The 18,579-nt window shown below is 48.8% G+C and overlaps 1 protein-coding gene across 1 annotated transcript in view; it reads left to right on the forward strand.

Moving 5' to 3' along the window:
* The window catches only part of LOC144508237 (endothelin-3-like), a 125,323-nt gene that overhangs the window by 12,395 nt on the left and 94,349 nt on the right, over positions 1 to 18,579 (forward strand). Inside the window, exon 2 of the mRNA XM_078236051.1 lies at positions 200 to 407. Within this exon, the coding sequence (XP_078092177.1) occupies positions 200 to 407 (208 nt within the window). The remainder of the gene's footprint in view (positions 1 to 199; positions 408 to 18,579) is intronic.

Genomic DNA, 18,579 nt, shown 5'->3' on the forward strand with positions numbered 1-18,579 from the left:
CCTTTATCTTCACTGTATTCTCCTCTCTCTTAGATCACAGTGGATCTATTATTGATGGAATCAGGAGGTTATTTACTGAATGGATTTTGAGGTTATTTAGTGGGCTGGGATGATGTTTGTTGATTCATTCTTGGTGTGTTACACAGCTGATGCTTCCTGTCTAAGTGGTTGACCCCCACCCCATGGTTTGTCTTTGCAGGAGTCCGTGGTGGAGGGCCCTTCCGGCATGCCCAAGTTACGGAGGCAGTTCCACATGCACCTGCTCATCCAGGGATTAACGCTTTGGAAGTCGCTGATTTGGTAGTGCCAGCCAGGCCACGGGTTAAACGTTGCTCCTGCTACTCGTTCAAGGACAAGGAATGTGTGTACTACTGTCACCTGGATGTCATCTGGATGAATTCGCCACAGTAAGTGGATCAGCTTGAGCTGATTGTGTGCAGGTTTTCCTGCACACAATCCTTTCCATTGATCATGAGTTGTAAGATTCCAGCCAGTTGATGGCTATTGTCAGCCCACCCTCTTTGCTACTTTAATGTGACTCCCGCCCCAATTACATGGATACCTCCATGGATACAATGTTGATAAATGTGAAATCATCCATTTTGGTAGGAATAACAGCAAAATGGACTATTATCATGATTATTTGTTTCTTGTTTGTAATTGATAAAAGTTCTTGCTAATTTTCTTACAATACATGTTAACTATATTCTTAAATGAACTTTGTTTGATAAAAGCTCCCGAGTGGGTCACTTGAATCATGCCTGAAGTGAAACATCTCATGCTTATCCTCGCCAAATTCAAGATGCAAAACGTATAATCCGGATGGGCCCCATAGAACACCTTGGAGTTTCTGACTTGAACCATAACTTTTTGGAAAAACAGTGATATACAGAGGAGAGTCAGAAGAAAACCTATAAACTCAACAACTCCCGGACTCCAACTGCCAATCGCTTTACCTCAATTGGCCCGATGGATCCTGAGATCCCCGAAAACCCCCTCCACAAAGGGGCATGTCACCACCCACCTTCAATTTTTTAAATGATGTTTTCCCATACAATAAAGCTATTTACAATATTACACAGTAAAGGGGGGAAAGGGGGAAAGTTATCACAGTGTCTCAACAAGCAAGTTTTTCTAATTCGCTCAGAGCATCACAATTCTTTAATGGGTGCTTCAACAGTCAATGTAGTTTAAACAACATCAAGAAGGTTTCCTGTTTGCAAAGGTGCTCTCGTGCTGGCAACCTCAATTCCCACCACAATGTTACTCAACTCCTCCTCAGGGTGGTTGGATTCAGTTGCACTTGTAAGAGCTGGAGCCACACTAACAGGCATAGCTGGGACAGACTGCTCACTTGATCTGTACGCATTTCTCTTCTCCTCAGGCGGTCCACATGCTTCTTCATTCTTCAATAACTCCAAAAGTTGTCTATTCCTGTTTGGTGCAAGAGTAGAAAGGGAACTGTAGCCAAACCATGGCTTACAAGGGAAATTAGAGATATTATTAGATTCAAGGAAGAAGCATACAAATTGGCAAGAAAAAGCAATAAACACAAGGATTGAGAGTAATTTAAAATTCAGCAAAGGAGGACCAAAGGATTGATTCAGAAGGGTGAAATAGAGCATGAACGTAAGCTAGTGGGGAACATGAAAACTGATTATAAAAGTTTCTACAGGTATGTAAAGAGAAAAAAATTGACAAAAATGAATGGAAGTTGCTGTTACTAGGGGGCATAACTATAAGGTTTGTGGTGGAAGATATAGGAGGGATGTATGAGGTAGGTTCTTTACTCAGAGAGTGGTTGGGGTGTGGAATGGACTGCCTGCTGTGATAGTGGAGTCGGACACTTTAGGAACTTTCAAGCAGTTATTGGATAGGCACATGGAGCACACCAGAATGATAGGGAGTGGGATAGCTTGATCTTGGTTTCGGAAAAGGTTCGGCACAACATCGTGGGCTGAAGGGCCTGTACTGTGCTGTACTGTTCTATGTTCTATGGAAGCCCTTTACAGTTAGAAATGGGAGATATCATAACGGGGAACAAAGAAATGGCTAAGGAACTAAATTCATAATTTGCTTCTGTCTTCACAAAGGAAGATATGAATAATGTCCAAAATGTTGGGAAATACAGGGCTTAGTGAAAGGGAGAAACTGAAGGAAATCAGCATTAATAGAGAAATGGTTTTGGGGAAATTGATGAGATTGAAGGTGGATATATCTCCAGATCCTGATAATCTTCATCCTAGAGTGCTTAGGAAAGTGGCCCCAGAAATAGTAGATTCATTGGCAGTCATTTTCCAAAATACTTTGGACTCTGGATTGGTCCCTACAGGTTGGAGGGTAGCTAATACAGAGAACTATTCAAAAAGGAAGGTGGAGAGAAAACAGTGATTGGCACATTGAGCCCCATAATTCTCTCCTCACGGTTCAGTGCTGGGACCTTTGCTGTTTGTAATATATATAAATGATTTGGGAGAAAAAGTAGCTGGTACGATTATTATGTTTGCGGACACAAAGATTGGTGGAATTGTGGATAGCGATGAGGACCATCAGAGGATACAGCAGGATATAGATCGATTGGAAACTTGGGCGGTGAGAAGGCAGATGGCGCTTAATCCGGACAAATGTGAGGTAATGCATTTTGGAAGGTCTAATATAGATAGGAAATATACAGTAAATGGCAGAACCCTTGAGAGTATTGCTAGGCAGAGGAATCTGGGTGTACAGGTACACAGGTTACTGAAAGTGGCAACACAGGTGGAGTAGATAGCTAAGAAGGCATACAGCATGCTTGCCTTTATCGGCTGGGGCATTGAGAGTTTAAAAATTGGCAAGTCATGTTGCAGCTTTATAGAACCTTAGTTAAGCCACACTTGGAATATAGTGTTCAATTCTGATCACCACACTACCAGAAGGATGTGGAGGCTTTGGAGAGGGTACAGAAAAGATTTACTAGGATGTTGCCTGGTATGAAGGGCATTAGCTATGAGGAGAGGTTGTAAAAACTTGGTTTGCTCTCACTGGAATGACGGAGGTTGAGGGGCGACCTGATAGAAGTCTACAAGATTATGAGGGGCATGGACAGAGTGGATAGTTAGAAGCTTTTCCTGGGGCCAGGAGGCATAGGTTTAAGGTGCAAGGGGCAAGGTTTTAAAGGAGATGTACAAGGAAAGTTTTTTACACAGAGGATGATAGGTGCCTGGAACTCGCTGCCTGAGGAGGTAGTGGAAGCAGATACGATAGTGACTTTTAAGGGGCATCTTGACAAATACATGAATAGGATGGGAATAGAGGGATTTGGTCCCCTGAAGCGTAAGGGATTTTAGTTCAGTCAGGCAGCATGGTCGGTGCAGGCTTGGAGGGCCGAAGGGCCTGTTCCTGTGCCGTAATTTTTTTTGTTCTTTGGAACTATAGACCAGTGAGCCTAATGTTAGTAGTAGGGAAGTTGCTAGAATTTATTATTAAGGATTTCATACCACATCATTTGGAAGGCAGTGGTATAATCAGACAAAGTCAACAGTTTTATGGGTCAAAAAGTTTTATGGAAGGGAATTCATCCTTGAGAAATCTATTGCAATTCTCTGAGCATGGAACTAGTAGAGTTGACCAGGGAGAACCAGTGGATATGATTTATTTAGACTCTTAGAAGGCTTTGACAAGGTCTCACATAGCGATTACTATGTGAAGTTAAAGTCTGTGGAAGTGAGGGTCGTGTCTTGAGATGGATAGAAAGCTGGTTAGCAGACAGGAAGCCAAGAGTTGGAATAAGTAGATCTTTTTCCGATTGGTAGGCAGTGACTACTAGGGTACCGCAGGGATCTGTGCTGGGACCCTCACTGTTCACATTATATATTAATGATTTAGATGAGGAAGCTGAATGCATTATCTCCAAATTTGCAGATGATACAAAGTTGGGTGGGAGGGTGAACCGCGAGAAGGATGCAGAAATGCTTCAGCGTGATTTGGACAGGCTTGGCAGATGGAATATAATATGGATAAATGTGAGGTTATTCACTTTGGTAGCCAAACTAGGAAAGCAGATTATTTGAATGGATGGACACAGCGAGACCTTGGTGTCCTCGTGCATCAGTTATTGAAAGTAAGTGTGCAGGTACAGCAGGAAGTAAAGAAGGCAAATGGTATGTTGACCTTCGTTGTGAAAGGATTAGGGATGTTTTATTGCAATTGTATAGGGCATTGGTGAGGCCGCACCTGGAGTGTTGTGTGTAGTTTTGGTGTCGTTATCTGAGGAAGGATTTCCTTACTATAGAGGGAGTGCAGTGAAGGTTTACCAGGCTGATTCCTGGAATGGCAGGTCTGTCATATGAGGAGAGTCTATGTTGGTTAGAATTATATTCATTGGAGTTTAGAAGTGTGAGAGGGGATCTCATAGAAACTTATAAAATTCCAACAGGGTTAGACAGGATAGATTCAGAAAGCATGTTCCCGATGGGGAATCCAGAACTAAGAGTTATGGTTTGAGAATAATGGGTAAACCTTTTGCGACTGAGGTGAGGAGAAGTTTCTTCACCCAGAGAATGGGTGAACTACAGAGAACCACAGAGTATAGTTGAGGCTAAAACATTGTGTGATTTCAAGAAGAAATTAGATATAGCTCTTGGGGCTAAAGTATTCAAGGGATGGGGGGATCAAGATATTGAATTTGATGATCGGACATGGTCAAAATGAATGGCAGAACAGGCTTGAAGGGCCGAATGGCCTACTTCTATTTTCTGTGTATGTTTCTCTTCCCTTCTATGTCAGTTATACATGACACTGGACCTGCTTTGGCAACAGCCATCCCAGGGATCCAATTCAGACCAGATTTGAAATTTCTTATGTAAACCTAATTGTTTTTTGCTGAAAACCCCTCTCAACCTGGAGTCATGATATCGCTTCTGTACATTCTGTTTGCCTCCACCCTCCCTGTCAAATTTGGAAATATTAGATTGAGTCTTGTCCAAAGATGTCTTCCCATGAGTAATTCAGCAAGACTAACTTCTGGTGTAGCACGAGGAACTGTTCTGTACATTAATAGAAAATGGGCCAGTTGAAGTTGTAAAGGTGCAGAGGACTGTTTTTCATGGTAGACCTCTTAGCCAGTGATGCGCGACAATCAAGCACGAGGTACAAGGCTTCAGCGATTGAAGGCTTTTATTGACAAACAATGGAACTATCTAACACGAGTACACCAATCCAGACTGGAGGGGTCCCGCCTGAGCAGAGGGTCTTATACCTCTCCCCAGGAGGCGGGGCCCGACCGGGATGTGCCATAACAGCATCCACCACAGGTATATTAATCCCACAGTGTAAACACCCTAACCCAACAACAACATTATAACAACCCCCACAGTGGCAACACCCTAACCCAACAGTAACATTGGAATAACCCCACAGTGGTAACCAACGATGGTTCACCACATTCACCCCTCCTTTGAAAACAAAGGCCGGCGGGGTGCGAAAACAGATTACATATATACAAAATTTACAAGTCCAGACGGTCTGGAGGACCGCACCGTCACTGTGATCTCCTCAACACTGGTTGCGACACCGGAGCAGGTGCTTGCGGTGGCGTTCTCTCCAAAACAGCGTCCGGCTGTCCCCTCGAGGACTCACGGGCCGGTTGACCCTGGTGAAGCGGTGGTGCAGGGGACCCTGGTACCTTCTGTGGTGGCGCCTATCTCCGAGTCTCAGGCAAGCTGTACATGGGAGTATAACTGTTATGCACTGGTCCCGGTGCTGACCGCGCCACGTCTGGGGAAGAAAGAAGTGAAAGGGGGTTCGTGACAGGGGGTATAGGAGCGACAGGAGTTGCTACGTCCCCTGCGGGCGCCAGGTCTCGAATCGAGACTGTGTCCTCTCGCCTGTCAGGATATGCCACATAGGCATACTGAGGGTTGGCGTGGAGGAGTTGGACTGGTTCGACCAAGGGGTCGGACTTGCGGGCCCTCACATGTCGCCGCAGAAGGACGGGTCCTGGGTACATCAACCAGGCTGGTAAGGAGATCCCCGAGGACGACTTCCGAGGGAATGAGAACATCCTCTCGTGGGGAGTAGCATTGGTTGCCGTACACAGGAGGGAGCGAATGGAATGAAGCGCATTTGGAAGGACCTCCTGCCACCGGGAGACTGGAAGGCCCCTGGACTTCAGCGCCAATAGGACAGCCTTCCAGACTGTAGCATTCTCTCTCTCCACCTGTCCGTTACCCCTAGGGTTGTAGCTCGTGGTTCTACTAGAGGCAATCCCGTATGAGAGCAGGAATTGCCTCAAGTCGTTACTCATGAACGACGAGCCCCTGTCGCTATGTATGTAGCAGGGGTACCCGAACAGGGTAAAAAGATCACTGAATGCCTTAATCACTGTGGCAGTCGACGTGTCCGCACAGGGGACAACAAACGGGAACCGGGAGTATTCATCTATGATATTGAGAAAATACACATTCCGGTCCGTTGAGGGAAGGGGGCCCTTAAAATCCACACTCAGCCTCTCGAAGGGGCGAGTGGCCTTGACCAATTGTGCCCGGTCAGGTCGATAAAAGTGCGGTTTGCATTCCGCGCAAATCCGACAGCTTCTCGTTACAGACCTGACATCCTCCACCGAGTAGGGCAGGTTACGGGCTTTTATGAAGTGGTAGAGCCGAGTGACCCCAGGATGGCACAGGTCATTATGGAGGGCGTTCAAGCGGTCCTCCTGCATGATAGCGCATGTTCCGCGTGAGAGGGCATCCGAGGGCTCATTGAGTTTCCCTGGACGATACATAATATCGTAATTATAGGTGGAGAGCTCAATTCTCCACCGCAAGATCTTATCATTCTTGATCTTGCCCCTCTGCGTATTACTGAACATAAACGCCACGGATCGTTGATCCGTGATCAGGGTGAACCGCTTCCCCGCCAGGTAATGGCGCCAGTGTCTGATGGCCTCCACAATGGCCTGAGCCTCCTTCTCCACCGCTGAATGCCGAATTTCGGGACCTTGAAGGGTGCGGGAAAAAAACGCGACGGGCCTGCCTGCCTGGTTTAGTGTGGCGGCCAGGGCGAACTCCGATGCATCACTTTCCACCTGAAAAGGGATGGATTCATCCACCGCGTGCATCGTGGCTTTCGCAATGTCGCTTTTCAAAGCCTTGAAGGCCAATTGGGCCTCCGGCGTGAGTGGGAAAGTCGTGGACTTGATGAGCGGACGGGCTTTGTCCGCGTAGTTGGGGACCCACTGCGCATAATAAGAAAAGAAGCCGAGGCATCTCCTCAGTGCTTTTGCGCTAGCGGGCAAGGGAAGTTCAGTAAGGGGGCGCATACGGTCTGGATCAGGGCCGATGACCCCATTTTCCACCACGTATCCAAGGATAGCTAACCTGCGCGTACGGAATACACACTTCTCCCTGTTATAGGTCAGATTCAGGCGAGATGCAGTGCGCAGAAAGTTCTGGAGGTTCGTGTCATGGTCCTGCTGGTCATGGCCGCAGATGGTGACGTTATCCAGGTACGGAAAGGTAGCCCGCAACCCGTTCTGGTCCACCATTCGGTCCATAGCACGCTGGAAGACCGAGACCCCATTGGTGACACCAAATGGAACCCTAAGAAACTGATATAGACGACCATCCGCCTCAAAAGCCGTGTATTGTCGGTCCTCTGGGCGGATGGGGAGTTGGTGGTAGGCGGACTTAAGGTCTATGGTGGAGAACACCCGGTACTGCGCAATCTGATTGACCATATCAGATATGCGCGGGAGAGGATACGCATCCAGCTGCGTATAACGGTTAATGGTCTGACTGTAGTCGATGACCATCCGGGGTTTGCTCCCGCTTTTAACCACCACGATCTGCGCTCTCCACGGACTAGCACTGTGCTGTATGATCCCTTCTTTGAGGAGCCGCTGAACCTCAGATCTGATAAAGATCCGGTCTTCAGCGCTGTAACGCCTACTTTTAGTAGCGATGGGCTTGCAGCCTGGTACCAGATTCTTAAATAAAGAAGGTGTGGTGATCTTTAGTGTGGAAAGATTGCATGCGGGGCGCTTTGGGCAATTTGGAGGCTGCGGCTGATTCCCTACTGCCAGCGAAGGGAGTGGCCCACCGTACTGTAGGATCACACTCTTCATGTGGACCATAAAGTTTAGACCGAGGAGAATTGGCGCGCAAAGGTGCGGCAACACAAGGAGCCTGTATCGCTCGTAAATTGTGCCCTGCACCTCTAGGGTTACCATACAACGTCCTTGGATCGGTACAGACCGGGACCGTGATGCCATAGAAATTGTCTGTTTGGCAGGTAGAACCCGGAGTCCACACCTTTTTGCAGTGTCAGGGTGAATAAAACTCTCGGTGCTCCCACTGTCAAACAGACAATACACAGTACGACCATTTACCTTGATGTTCATCATCGAACAGTCAAGCCTGTGATGCTTTGTCTGGTCCAGAGAGATCGACGCCACCGTTGGCCCTTGGGCGTCACTGCATGCAGCCGAGGTTGATACTGAGGACCCCTGCTGGTCGCTCCTGGTCGTCGTCGACCATGTTGGCCGCCCCCATGAATCGCACGTGGGTGAGGGTGCCAAGCGTAGCGACTCCTGGTGGTCATCCTCCTCCTCCGTCAGCCACGATGGCGCCGTCCTGGATTCGCACGTGGTCGGGCCTCGCGGGTACTGCGCCAAGCTTTTCGACGCCGCCTCCAGCATCTCAGCCATCTCCATCGCTTGGGTCAAGTTGAGGTTCCCTTTCTCCAATAGCTTAAGCCGGATGTACGAGGACCCTACCCCTGCTACAAACGCATCTCGGGCGAGGTCGTACATGTACTGCTCAGCCGACACAGCTTTGCAGTCGCAGCCCCTGGCAAGCTGCAAGAGCTCATTGGCGTAGTCCTCCATGGTTTCGCCCGACTGCCAACGTCGCGTAGCGAGGAGGTAACGAGCGTGAATCTCGTTGGGTGGTCTCGTGTATCGTTTTTTTAAGAGCTCGATGGCCCTCGGGTAAGTGGTGGCCGCACGAATCGCGAGGTAGACCGTGTCGCTTACCCTCGCGTGGAGGACCTGGAGTCTGTCGTCGTCCGTAGTAACTGCTGCAGAGGCCGCCAGGTAGTCCTCGAAACACTTCAGCCAGTGGTCGAAGGTGTTAGAGGCACCGACCGCACGTGGGTCCAGCGTCAGACGCTCTGGTTTCAGCATTTGCTCCATACTCTCTTTACTGTCGAGAGTTTTATGTTTGTCAATAAAATTGATGCGCGACAATCAAGCACGAGGTACAAGGCTTCAGCGATTGAAGGCTTTTATTGACAAACAATGGAACTATCTAACACGAGTACACCAATCCAGACTGGAGGGGTCCCGCCTGAGCAGAGGGTCTTATACCTCTCCCCAGGAGGCGGGGCCCGACCGGGATGTGCCATAACAGCATCCACCACAGGTATATTAATCCCACAGTGTAAACACCCTAACCCAACAACAACATTATAACAACCCCCACAGTGGCAACACCCTAACCCAACAGTAACATTGGAATAACCCCACAGTGGTAACCAACGATGGTTCACCACAGCCAGCTAACCTGTTTCAGTGGCAAAGGACTGTCCTAACATGCTGAATCCCATTAGTTTGCATGAATTGTTGAAACTACTCGCTCGTGAATGCAGTCCCATTGTCAGAGACCAGCACTTCAGGCACCACATGTCTACTCTATGTATGATATGCTTTGTCTGTATAGCGTGCAAAAAACAATGCTTTTCACAGTATACCAATACATGTGACAATAAATCAAATGAAATCCGAGGCTGGGGGTGGGTTGGGTGTGGGCTGTATCCGAGACAGAGGGAGGGCTGTATCTGAGGCTGGGGGAGGGCTGTATCTGAGGCTGGGGGAGGGCTGTATCTGAGGCTGGAGGAGGGCTGTATCTGAGGCTGGAGGAGGGCTGTATCCGAGACAGAGGGAGGGCTGTATCTGAGGCTGGGGGAGGGCTGTATCTGAGGCTGGGGGAGGGCTGTATCTGAGGCTGGGGGAGGGCTGTATCTGAGGCTGGAGGAGGGCTGTATCTGAGGCTGGAGGAGGGCTGTATCTGAGGCTGGAGGAGGGCTGTATCTGAGGCTGGAGGAGGGCTGTATCTGAGGCTGGGGGAGGGCTGTATCTGAGGCTGGAGGAGGGCTGTATCTGAGGCTGGAGGAGGGCTGTATCTGAGGCTGGAGGAGGGCTGTATCTGAGGCTGGAGGAGGGCTGTATCCGAGACAGAGGGAGGGCTGTATCTGAGGCTGGGGGAGGGCTGTATCTGAGGCTGGAGGAGGGCTGTATCCGAGACAGAGGGAGGGCTGTATCTGAGGCTGGAGGAGGGCTGTATCTGAGACTGGAGGAGGGCTGTATCTGAGGCTGGGGGAGGGCTGTATCTGAGGCTGGGGGAGGGCTGTATCTGAGGCTGGAGGAGGGCTGTATCCGAGACAGAGGGAGGGCTGTATCTGAGGCTGGGGGAGGGCTATATCTGAGGCTGGAGGAGGGCTGTATCCGAGACAGAGGGAGGGCTGTATCTGAGGCTGGGGGAGGGCTGTATCTGAGGCTGGGGGAGGGCTGTATCCGAGGCTGGGGGAGGGCTGTATCTGAAGCTGGAGGAGGGCTGTATCGGAGGCTGGAGGAGGGCTGTATCTGAGGCTGGGGGAGGGCTGTATCTGAGGCTGGAGGAGGGCTATATCTGAGGCTGGAGGAGGGCTGTATCCGAGACAGAGGGAGGGCTGTATCTGAGGCTGGAGGAGGGCTATATCTGAGGCTGGAGGAGGGCTGTATCTGAAGCTGGAGGAGGGCTGTATCTGAGGCTGGAGGAGGGCTGTATCTGAAGCTGGAGGAGGGCTGTATCGGAGGCTGGAGGAGGGCTGTATCTGAGGCTGGAGGAGGGCTGTATCTGAGGCTGGGGGAGGGCTGTATCTGAAGCTGGAGGAGGGCTGTATCGGAGGCTGGAGGAGGGCTGTATCTGAGGCTGGAGGAGGGCTGTATCTGAGGTTGGGGGAGGGCTGTATCCGAGACAGAGGGAGGGCTGTATCGGAGGCTGGGGGAGGGCTGTATCGGAGGCTGGAGGAGGGCTGTATCTGAGGCTGGGGGAGGGCTGTATCTGAGGTTGGGGGAGGGCTGTATCGGAGGTTGGGGGAGGGCTGTATCGGAGGCTGGAGGAGGGCTGTATCTGAGGCTGGAGGAGGGCTGTATCGGAGGCTGGAGGAGGGCTGTATCTGAGGCTGGGGGAGGGCTGTATCGGAGGCTGGAGGAGGGCTGTATCGGAGGTTGGGGGAGGGCTGTATCTGAGGTTGGGGGAGGGCTGTATCTGAGTAAAAAGCAAGTCTGTGTGCCTCTGGCCAATCACACAGCAATCCAAACAGGGCTAAAACAGTAATTGAATCTTTCAATTTCCCAGCTAAGAACTGGATTGGGTTTACATCGGGAATTTTAACAATTACCATGTGCATCTGGCAGGGTACCTCCATCTAACCAAACACCAACAATGACAGTTATTGTTCTCTCTGTTCTGGCAACAAAAAACTCACTCCATGTCCTACACAGATACAATCTGCCAGAAGTAAGCCTATCTGTGACTGAGAATCTCTCACCCCCACTGCCTCATTCAATCCAGTGGCCCTCACACTCACTATTCGTCATTGGTCCCTAACTCACCATCAATCTATTTAACCGTCACACACACACACTCTCTCTCTCTCTCTCATTCTATCTCTCTCTGTCACTCACTCCATCTCTCTCATTCTATCCCTCTGCCCCACTTCTCTCTCTCTCTCTACTTCTCTCTCTTATTCTACACCTCTGCCCCCTCCCTCTCTCTCTCTTTCTTTCTCTCTCATATTCTATCCCTCTGGCCCCCTCTCTTATTTTATCCCTCTATCCCTCTCACTCCACCTCATTCTAATTCTATCCCTGTATGTCATTCACTCTCTCTCATTCTATCTTTCTGCCCCCCTCTCTCATTCTTTTTCTCTGTCCCACTCTCTATCTCTCGGACACTCTCATTCTATCCCTCTGCCCACTCACTTTTTGTCTCCTTCATTCTTTCCTTCAGCCCCACTGACTCTCTCATTCTATCTACTCCATTGTTTCTCTCTCTCTCTCATTCAATCCCTTAGCCCCATTCACAGAGTCATAGGGCGGTATTTTACGACCATCATAAAGTGGCTGCGACATAAAGCAAATAGTGCGATTGGTGCCAGTTTTCACGACTGGCGCCATTTTACGAGCGCAGGATTTCTGGCGCAGTCAGCCTTTCGCCGGAAATGGGAGAGAGGCTGATTCATTTATTTAAATTTATTAAAATGATGTTTTGAATGTGTTTAGCGAGCTCAGCACTCAATCGTCCAGGCCTGCCTGCCTTTATGGTCTCACTGGGAGAGGTTCTCACCGGTGAGGAATAAATGGGGAGCACTCGACTTGGCCTCACTGGTGGAACTGGAGGCCATTGAGGCCTCCTGGGGAGGCCAAGGGCAAGGCAGTGCCCTGGCATCTTGGCAATGCCAGCCTGGCACCTGGGCAATACCCATTAGGTAGTGCCAGGGGGTGGGACAATTGGGGGCAGAGCCAATGGTGAGGGGCCAATGGGGTGGGGCTAATGGGGAGAGGAGGCCCACTGCCACTCTGCAGCAATCGGTGGGGGGAGGGCAGCGGGATTGTGATCGGTGGGGGAAGGGAGGGAGAGGGATGTGTTGACTGGGAGTGTCTCGGAGGGGAGTGTTGACCCGTTAGAGAAAATCTTCATTACAAGGGAGGAAATGTTATGTTTTTTAGGGAATATAAAGACTGACAAATCCCCAGAGCCTGATGGAATCTATCCCAGGCTGCTCAGGGAGATGAGAGATGAAATCGCTGGGCCCCTGACACAAATCTTTGTCTCGTCACTGGACACAGGTGAGGTCCCAGAGGATTGGAGGACAGGAAGGATAACCCGGGTAATTATAGGCCGGTGAGCTTGACATCAGTGGTAGGGAAGTTGTTGGAGAGGATTAACATAGAACATAGAACATAGAACAGTACAGCACAGAACAGGCCCTTCGGCCCACGTTGTTGTGCCGAGCTTTGTCTGAAACCCAGATCAAGCTATTTCCTCCCTATCATCCCAAAGTACTCCATGTGCCTATCCAATAGCTTCTTAAATGTTCCTAAAGTTTCTGACTCCACTATCACTGCAGGCAGTCCATTCCACACCACAACCACTCTCTGAGTTAAAAAACCTACCTCGGACATCCTTCCTATATCTCCCACCATGAACCCTATAGTTATGCCCCCTAGTTACCACTCCATTCACCCAAGGAAATAGTCTTTGAACGTTCACTCTATCTATCCCCCTCATCATCTTATAAACCTCTATCAAGTCTCCTCTCAACCTCCTCCGCTCCAAAGAGAAAAGCTCAAGTTCCCTCAACCTTTCCTCATAAGACCTACCCTCCAAACCAGGCAGCATCCTGGTAAATCTCCTTTGCACTCTTTCCAATGTCTCCACATCCTTCTTATAGTGAGGTGACCAGAACTGCACACAATGTTCCAAATGTGGTCTCACCAAGGTCCTGTACAGTTGCATCATAACCCCACGGCTCTTAAACTCAAACCCCCTGTTAATGAACGCCAACACACTATAGGCCTTCTTCACGGCTCTATCCACTTGAGTGGCAACCTTCAGAGATCTATGGATATGAACCCCAAGATCTCTCTGTTCCTCCACATTCTTCAGAACCCTACCTTTGACCCTGTAATCCACATTTAAATTTGTCCTACCAAAATGAATCACCTCGCATTTGTCAGGGTTAAACTCCATTTGCCATTTTTCAGCCCAGCTCTGCATCCTATCTATATCTCTTTGCAGCCTACAACAGCCCTCCATCTCATCCACTACTCCACCAATCTTGGTGTCAACAGCAAATTTACTGATCCACCCTTCAGCCCCCTCCTCCAAGTCATTTATAAAAATGACAAATAGCAGAGGACCAAGCACTGATCCCTGTGGCACTCTGCTGGTAACCGGTTTCCAGTCCGAAAATTTTCCATCCACCACCACCCTCTGTCTTCTGTTAGATAGCCAGTTACTTATCCAATCGGCCAAACTTCCCTCTATCCCACACATCCTTACTTTCTTCATAAGCCGACCATGGGGGACTTTATCAAACGCCTTACTAAAATCCATGTATATGACATCAACTGCACTACCTTCATCTACACACTTAGTTACCTCCTCAAAAAATTCTATCAAATTTGTGAGGCAAGACTTGCCCTTCACAAACCCGTGCTGACTATCCCGGATTAAGCTGCATCTTTCTAAATGGTCGTAAATCCTATCCCTGAGGACCTTTTCCATCAACTTACCGACCACCGAAGAAAGACTAACCGGCCTATAATTACCAGGGTCATTTCTATTTCCTTTCTTAAACAGAGGAACCACATTCGCCACTCTCCAGTCCTCTGGCACCACCCCCGTGGACAGTGAGGACGCAAAGATCAATGCCAAAGGCTCTGCTATCTCATCCCTTGCCTCCCAAAGACTCCTAGGATATATTTCATCAGGCCCAGGGGACTTATCAACTTTCAGTTTATTCAAAATTGCTAGTACATCTTCCCTCCGAACATCTACTTCCTCCAGCCTATCAGCCTGTGACACCCTCTCTTCCTCAAAAACATGGCCCCTCTCCTTGGTGAACACCGAAGAAAAGTATTCATTCATCACCTCTCCTATCTCTTCTGACTCCATGCACAAATTCCCACTGCCGTCCTTGACCGGCCCCAACCTCACCCTGGTCATTCTTTTATTCCTCACATAAGAGTAAAAAGCCTTGGGGTTTTCCTTGATCCGACCCGCCAAGGACTTCTCATGCCCCCTCCTAGCTCTCCTAAGCCCCTTTTTCAGCTCATTTCTTGCTAACTTGTAACCCACCATCGAGCCAACTGAACCTTGTTTTCTCAACCTTACATATGCTTCCTTCTTCCTCTTGACAAGACATTCCACCTCTCTGGTGAACCATGGTTCCCTCACTCGGCCATTTCCTCTCTGCCTGGCAGGGACACGCAGGATTCTTAGAGATAGGATGTATGCGCATTTAGAAAGGAATAAACTCATTAACGATAGTCAGCATGGTTTTGTGAGAGGGAGGTCATGCCTCACTAACCTGGTGGAGTTTTTTTGAAGAAGTGACTAGAATGGTTGACGAGGGAAGGGCCGTGGATGTCATCTATATGGACTTCAGTAAAACGTTTGACAAAGTCCCTCATGGTAGGCTGGTGCAAAAGGTTGGATCTCATGGGATAAAGGGGGAGGTGGCTAGATGGGTGGAGAACTGGCTTGGTCACAGAAGACAGAGGGTGGTAGTGGAAGGGTCTTTTTCCGGCTGGATGCCTGTGACTAGTGGTGTTCCGCAGGGCTCTGTATTGGGACCTCTGCTGTTTGTGATTTATATAAACGATCTGGAAGAAGGTGTAACTGGGGTGATCAGTAAGTTTGCGGACGACACGAAAATGGCTGGACTTGCAGATAGTGAGGAACATTGTCAGAGGCTACAGAAGGATATAGATAGGCTGGAAATTTGGGCAAAGAAATGGCAGATGGAGTTCAATCCAGATAAATGCGAAGTGATGCATTTTGGTAGAACTAACGTAGGGGGGAGCTATACGATAAATGGCAGAACCATAAAAGGTGTAGAAAGGGAGAGGGACCTGGGTGTGCAAGTCCACAGATCCTTGAAGGTGACGTCACAGGTGGAGAAGGTAGTGAATAAGGCATATGGCATGCTTGCCTTTATAGGACGGGGCATAGAGTATAAAAGTTGGGGTCTGATGTTGCAGTTGTATAGAACGTTGGTTCGGCCGCATCTGGAATACTGCGCCCAGTTCTGGTCGCCACACTACCAGAAGGACGTGGAGGCTTTAGAGAGAGTGCAGAGGAGGTTTACCAGGATGTTGCCTGGTATGAAACGGCTTAGTTATGAGGAGAGATTGGGTAAATTTGGGTTGTTCTCACTGGAAAGACGGAGGATGAGGGGTGACCTAATAGAGGTGTATAAAATTATGAAAGGCATAGATAGGGTGAACGGTGGGAAGCTTTTCCCCAGATCATGGTGACATTCACGAGGGGTCATAGGTTCAAGGTGAGGGGGGAGGTTTAACACGGATATCAGAAGGACGTATTTTACACAGAGGGTGGTGGGGGCCTGGAATGCACTGCCGGGCAAGGTGGTGGAGGCGGACACACTGGGAACGTTTAAGACTTATCTAGACAGCCATATGAACGGAGTGGGAATGGAGGGATACAAAAGAATGGTCTAGTTTGGACCAGGGAGCGGCGCGGGCTTGGAGGGCCGAAGGGCCTGTTCCTGCGCTGTATTGTTCTTTATTCTTTGAGAGGGGGCCTGATGCCACTCTGCAGCGATCAGTTGGGGGAGAGCAGCGGGTCCGTGACTGGTGGGGAAAGAGAGCCCGTGATCAGTCTGGGCGTTGGGAGGGGTCAGCGGGGGTTGCATTTTGGGCCACGGGCCCCCACAATTGCAGGGGGGTGAGCTGCTTCAGGCTGCCTGCAGTATTGGAGGCCTGACAGCCCTCTCTTTGTCTGTCAGACCCTTGCTACTGCTAATGCACATATGCAGCAACAGAGGCCTGCACTACCTCCCTCTGCAGGGTTTCGGGCTTGTTAAGCCCCGCCCACAGCCTACTGCAATGAGCAACAGACTTGGTCAAAATATTGCAGCCAGAGTGCATATGGGGAGGCCTGAAAACGCATCCAAAAAATGGATTTGAAACTCTACCAGTTCCATGCCCACCCGGTACTTAGAAATAAAATGGTAAAATTCCAGTCATAGAGTCATACAGTGCAGAAAAGACCCTTCGGCCCCTCGAGTCTGCACTGATAATAACTGTAAGAAGTTTAACAACACCAGGTTAAAGTCCAACAGGTTTATTTGGTAGCAAAAGCCACACAAGCTTTCGAGGCTCTGAGCCCCTTCTTCAGGTGAGTGGGAATTCTGTTCACAAACAGAACTTATAAGACACAGACTCAATTTACATGAATAATGGTTGGAATGCGAATACTTACAACTAATCCAGTCTTTAAGAAACAAAACAATGGGAGTGGAGAGAGCATCAAGACAGGCTAAAAAGATGTGTATTGTCTCCAGACAAGACAGCCAGTGAAACTCTGCAGGTCCACGCAACTGTGGGATAATAACTACCACTAAAGGCATGCTAATCCCATTTTCCAGCACTTGTCTCATATCCTTGAAATTTATGCTGTTTCAAGTGCTCATCCAAATACTTTTTAAAGGTTGTAAGGTTTTCAGCTTCCACCACCTTCCCAGGCAGTGCATTCCAGATTCTCACCACTCTCTGAGTGAAAAAATGTTTCTCAAATCCTCTCTCAATGTCCTGCGCCTTGCCCTAAAACTACGTCCCTCATGATTGAACCCTCAACCAAGAGGAACAGTTGCTTCCTATTTACTATCCAAACCCCTCATAATCTTACACCCCTTAGTCTTCTCTGTTCCAAAGAAAACAATCCAAGCCTATCCAGTCTCTCCTTATAGCTGAAATGCTCCATCCCAGACACCATCCCGGTGAATCTCCTCTGCACCCTTTCCAGTGCGATGACATTCTTTCTACAGTGAGGTGACCAGACCTGCACACAGTACTCCAGCTGTGGCGTAACCAACGCTCTGTACAGCTCCAACATTATCTCCTTGCTCTTACATTCTCTGCCAGGACTGATAAAAGCAAGTGCCTTATTAACTATCCTGTTCATCTGCTCTGCCTCCTTCGGGGATCTGTGAATAAGTGCCCCAAAATCCATTTGTTCCTCTAAGCTTCCTAGTGTCCTGCCATTCATTGAATACTCCCTTGTCTTGTTACTTCTTCCAAAGTGCATCACCACGCACTTATCTGGGCTAAATACCATTTGCCACTGCTCTGCCCATCTGAGCAACCCATCTATATCTTCCTGTAACCTACGACCTTGTTCTTCACTATTAACCACCCTACCAATCTTAGTGTCATCTGCAAACTTGCTTAACATTCCCCCACATTATCATTCATATAATTTATGTATGTAACAAATAAGGGACTCAGCACTGAACCATGCAGACACTGGCCTCCAGTCACTCGAACAGCCTTTGTGTCCTATTACGAAGCCAGTTTCAGATTTACCTTGCCTAGGGACCTTTGCCAAAGACTTTGCTAAAATCCATATGAACTATAGAACATAGAACATTACAGCGCAGTACAGGCCCTTCGGCCCTTGATGTTGCGCCGACCAGTGAAACCAATCTAAAGCCCATCTAACCTACACTATTCCAATATCATCCATATGTTTATCCAATAACCATTTGAATGCTCTTAATGTTGATGAGTCCACTACTGCTGCAGGCAGGGCATTCCATGCCCTTACTACTCTCTGAGTAAAGAACCTACCTCTGACATCTGTCCTATATCTATCACCCCTCAATTTAAAGCTATGTCCCCTCGTGCTGGCCAACACCATCCGAGAAAAAAGGCTCTCACTATCCACCCTATCTATATCCTCTGATCATCTTGTATGCCTCTATTAACCTTCTCTCTAACGAAAACAACCTCAAGTCCCTCAGCCTTTCCTC

The sequence above is a fragment of the Mustelus asterias genome, chromosome 20 (genome assembly GCF_964213995.1).
Source record: "Mustelus asterias chromosome 20, sMusAst1.hap1.1, whole genome shotgun sequence".
Classification (NCBI taxonomy): Eukaryota; Metazoa; Chordata; class Chondrichthyes; order Carcharhiniformes; family Triakidae; genus Mustelus; species Mustelus asterias.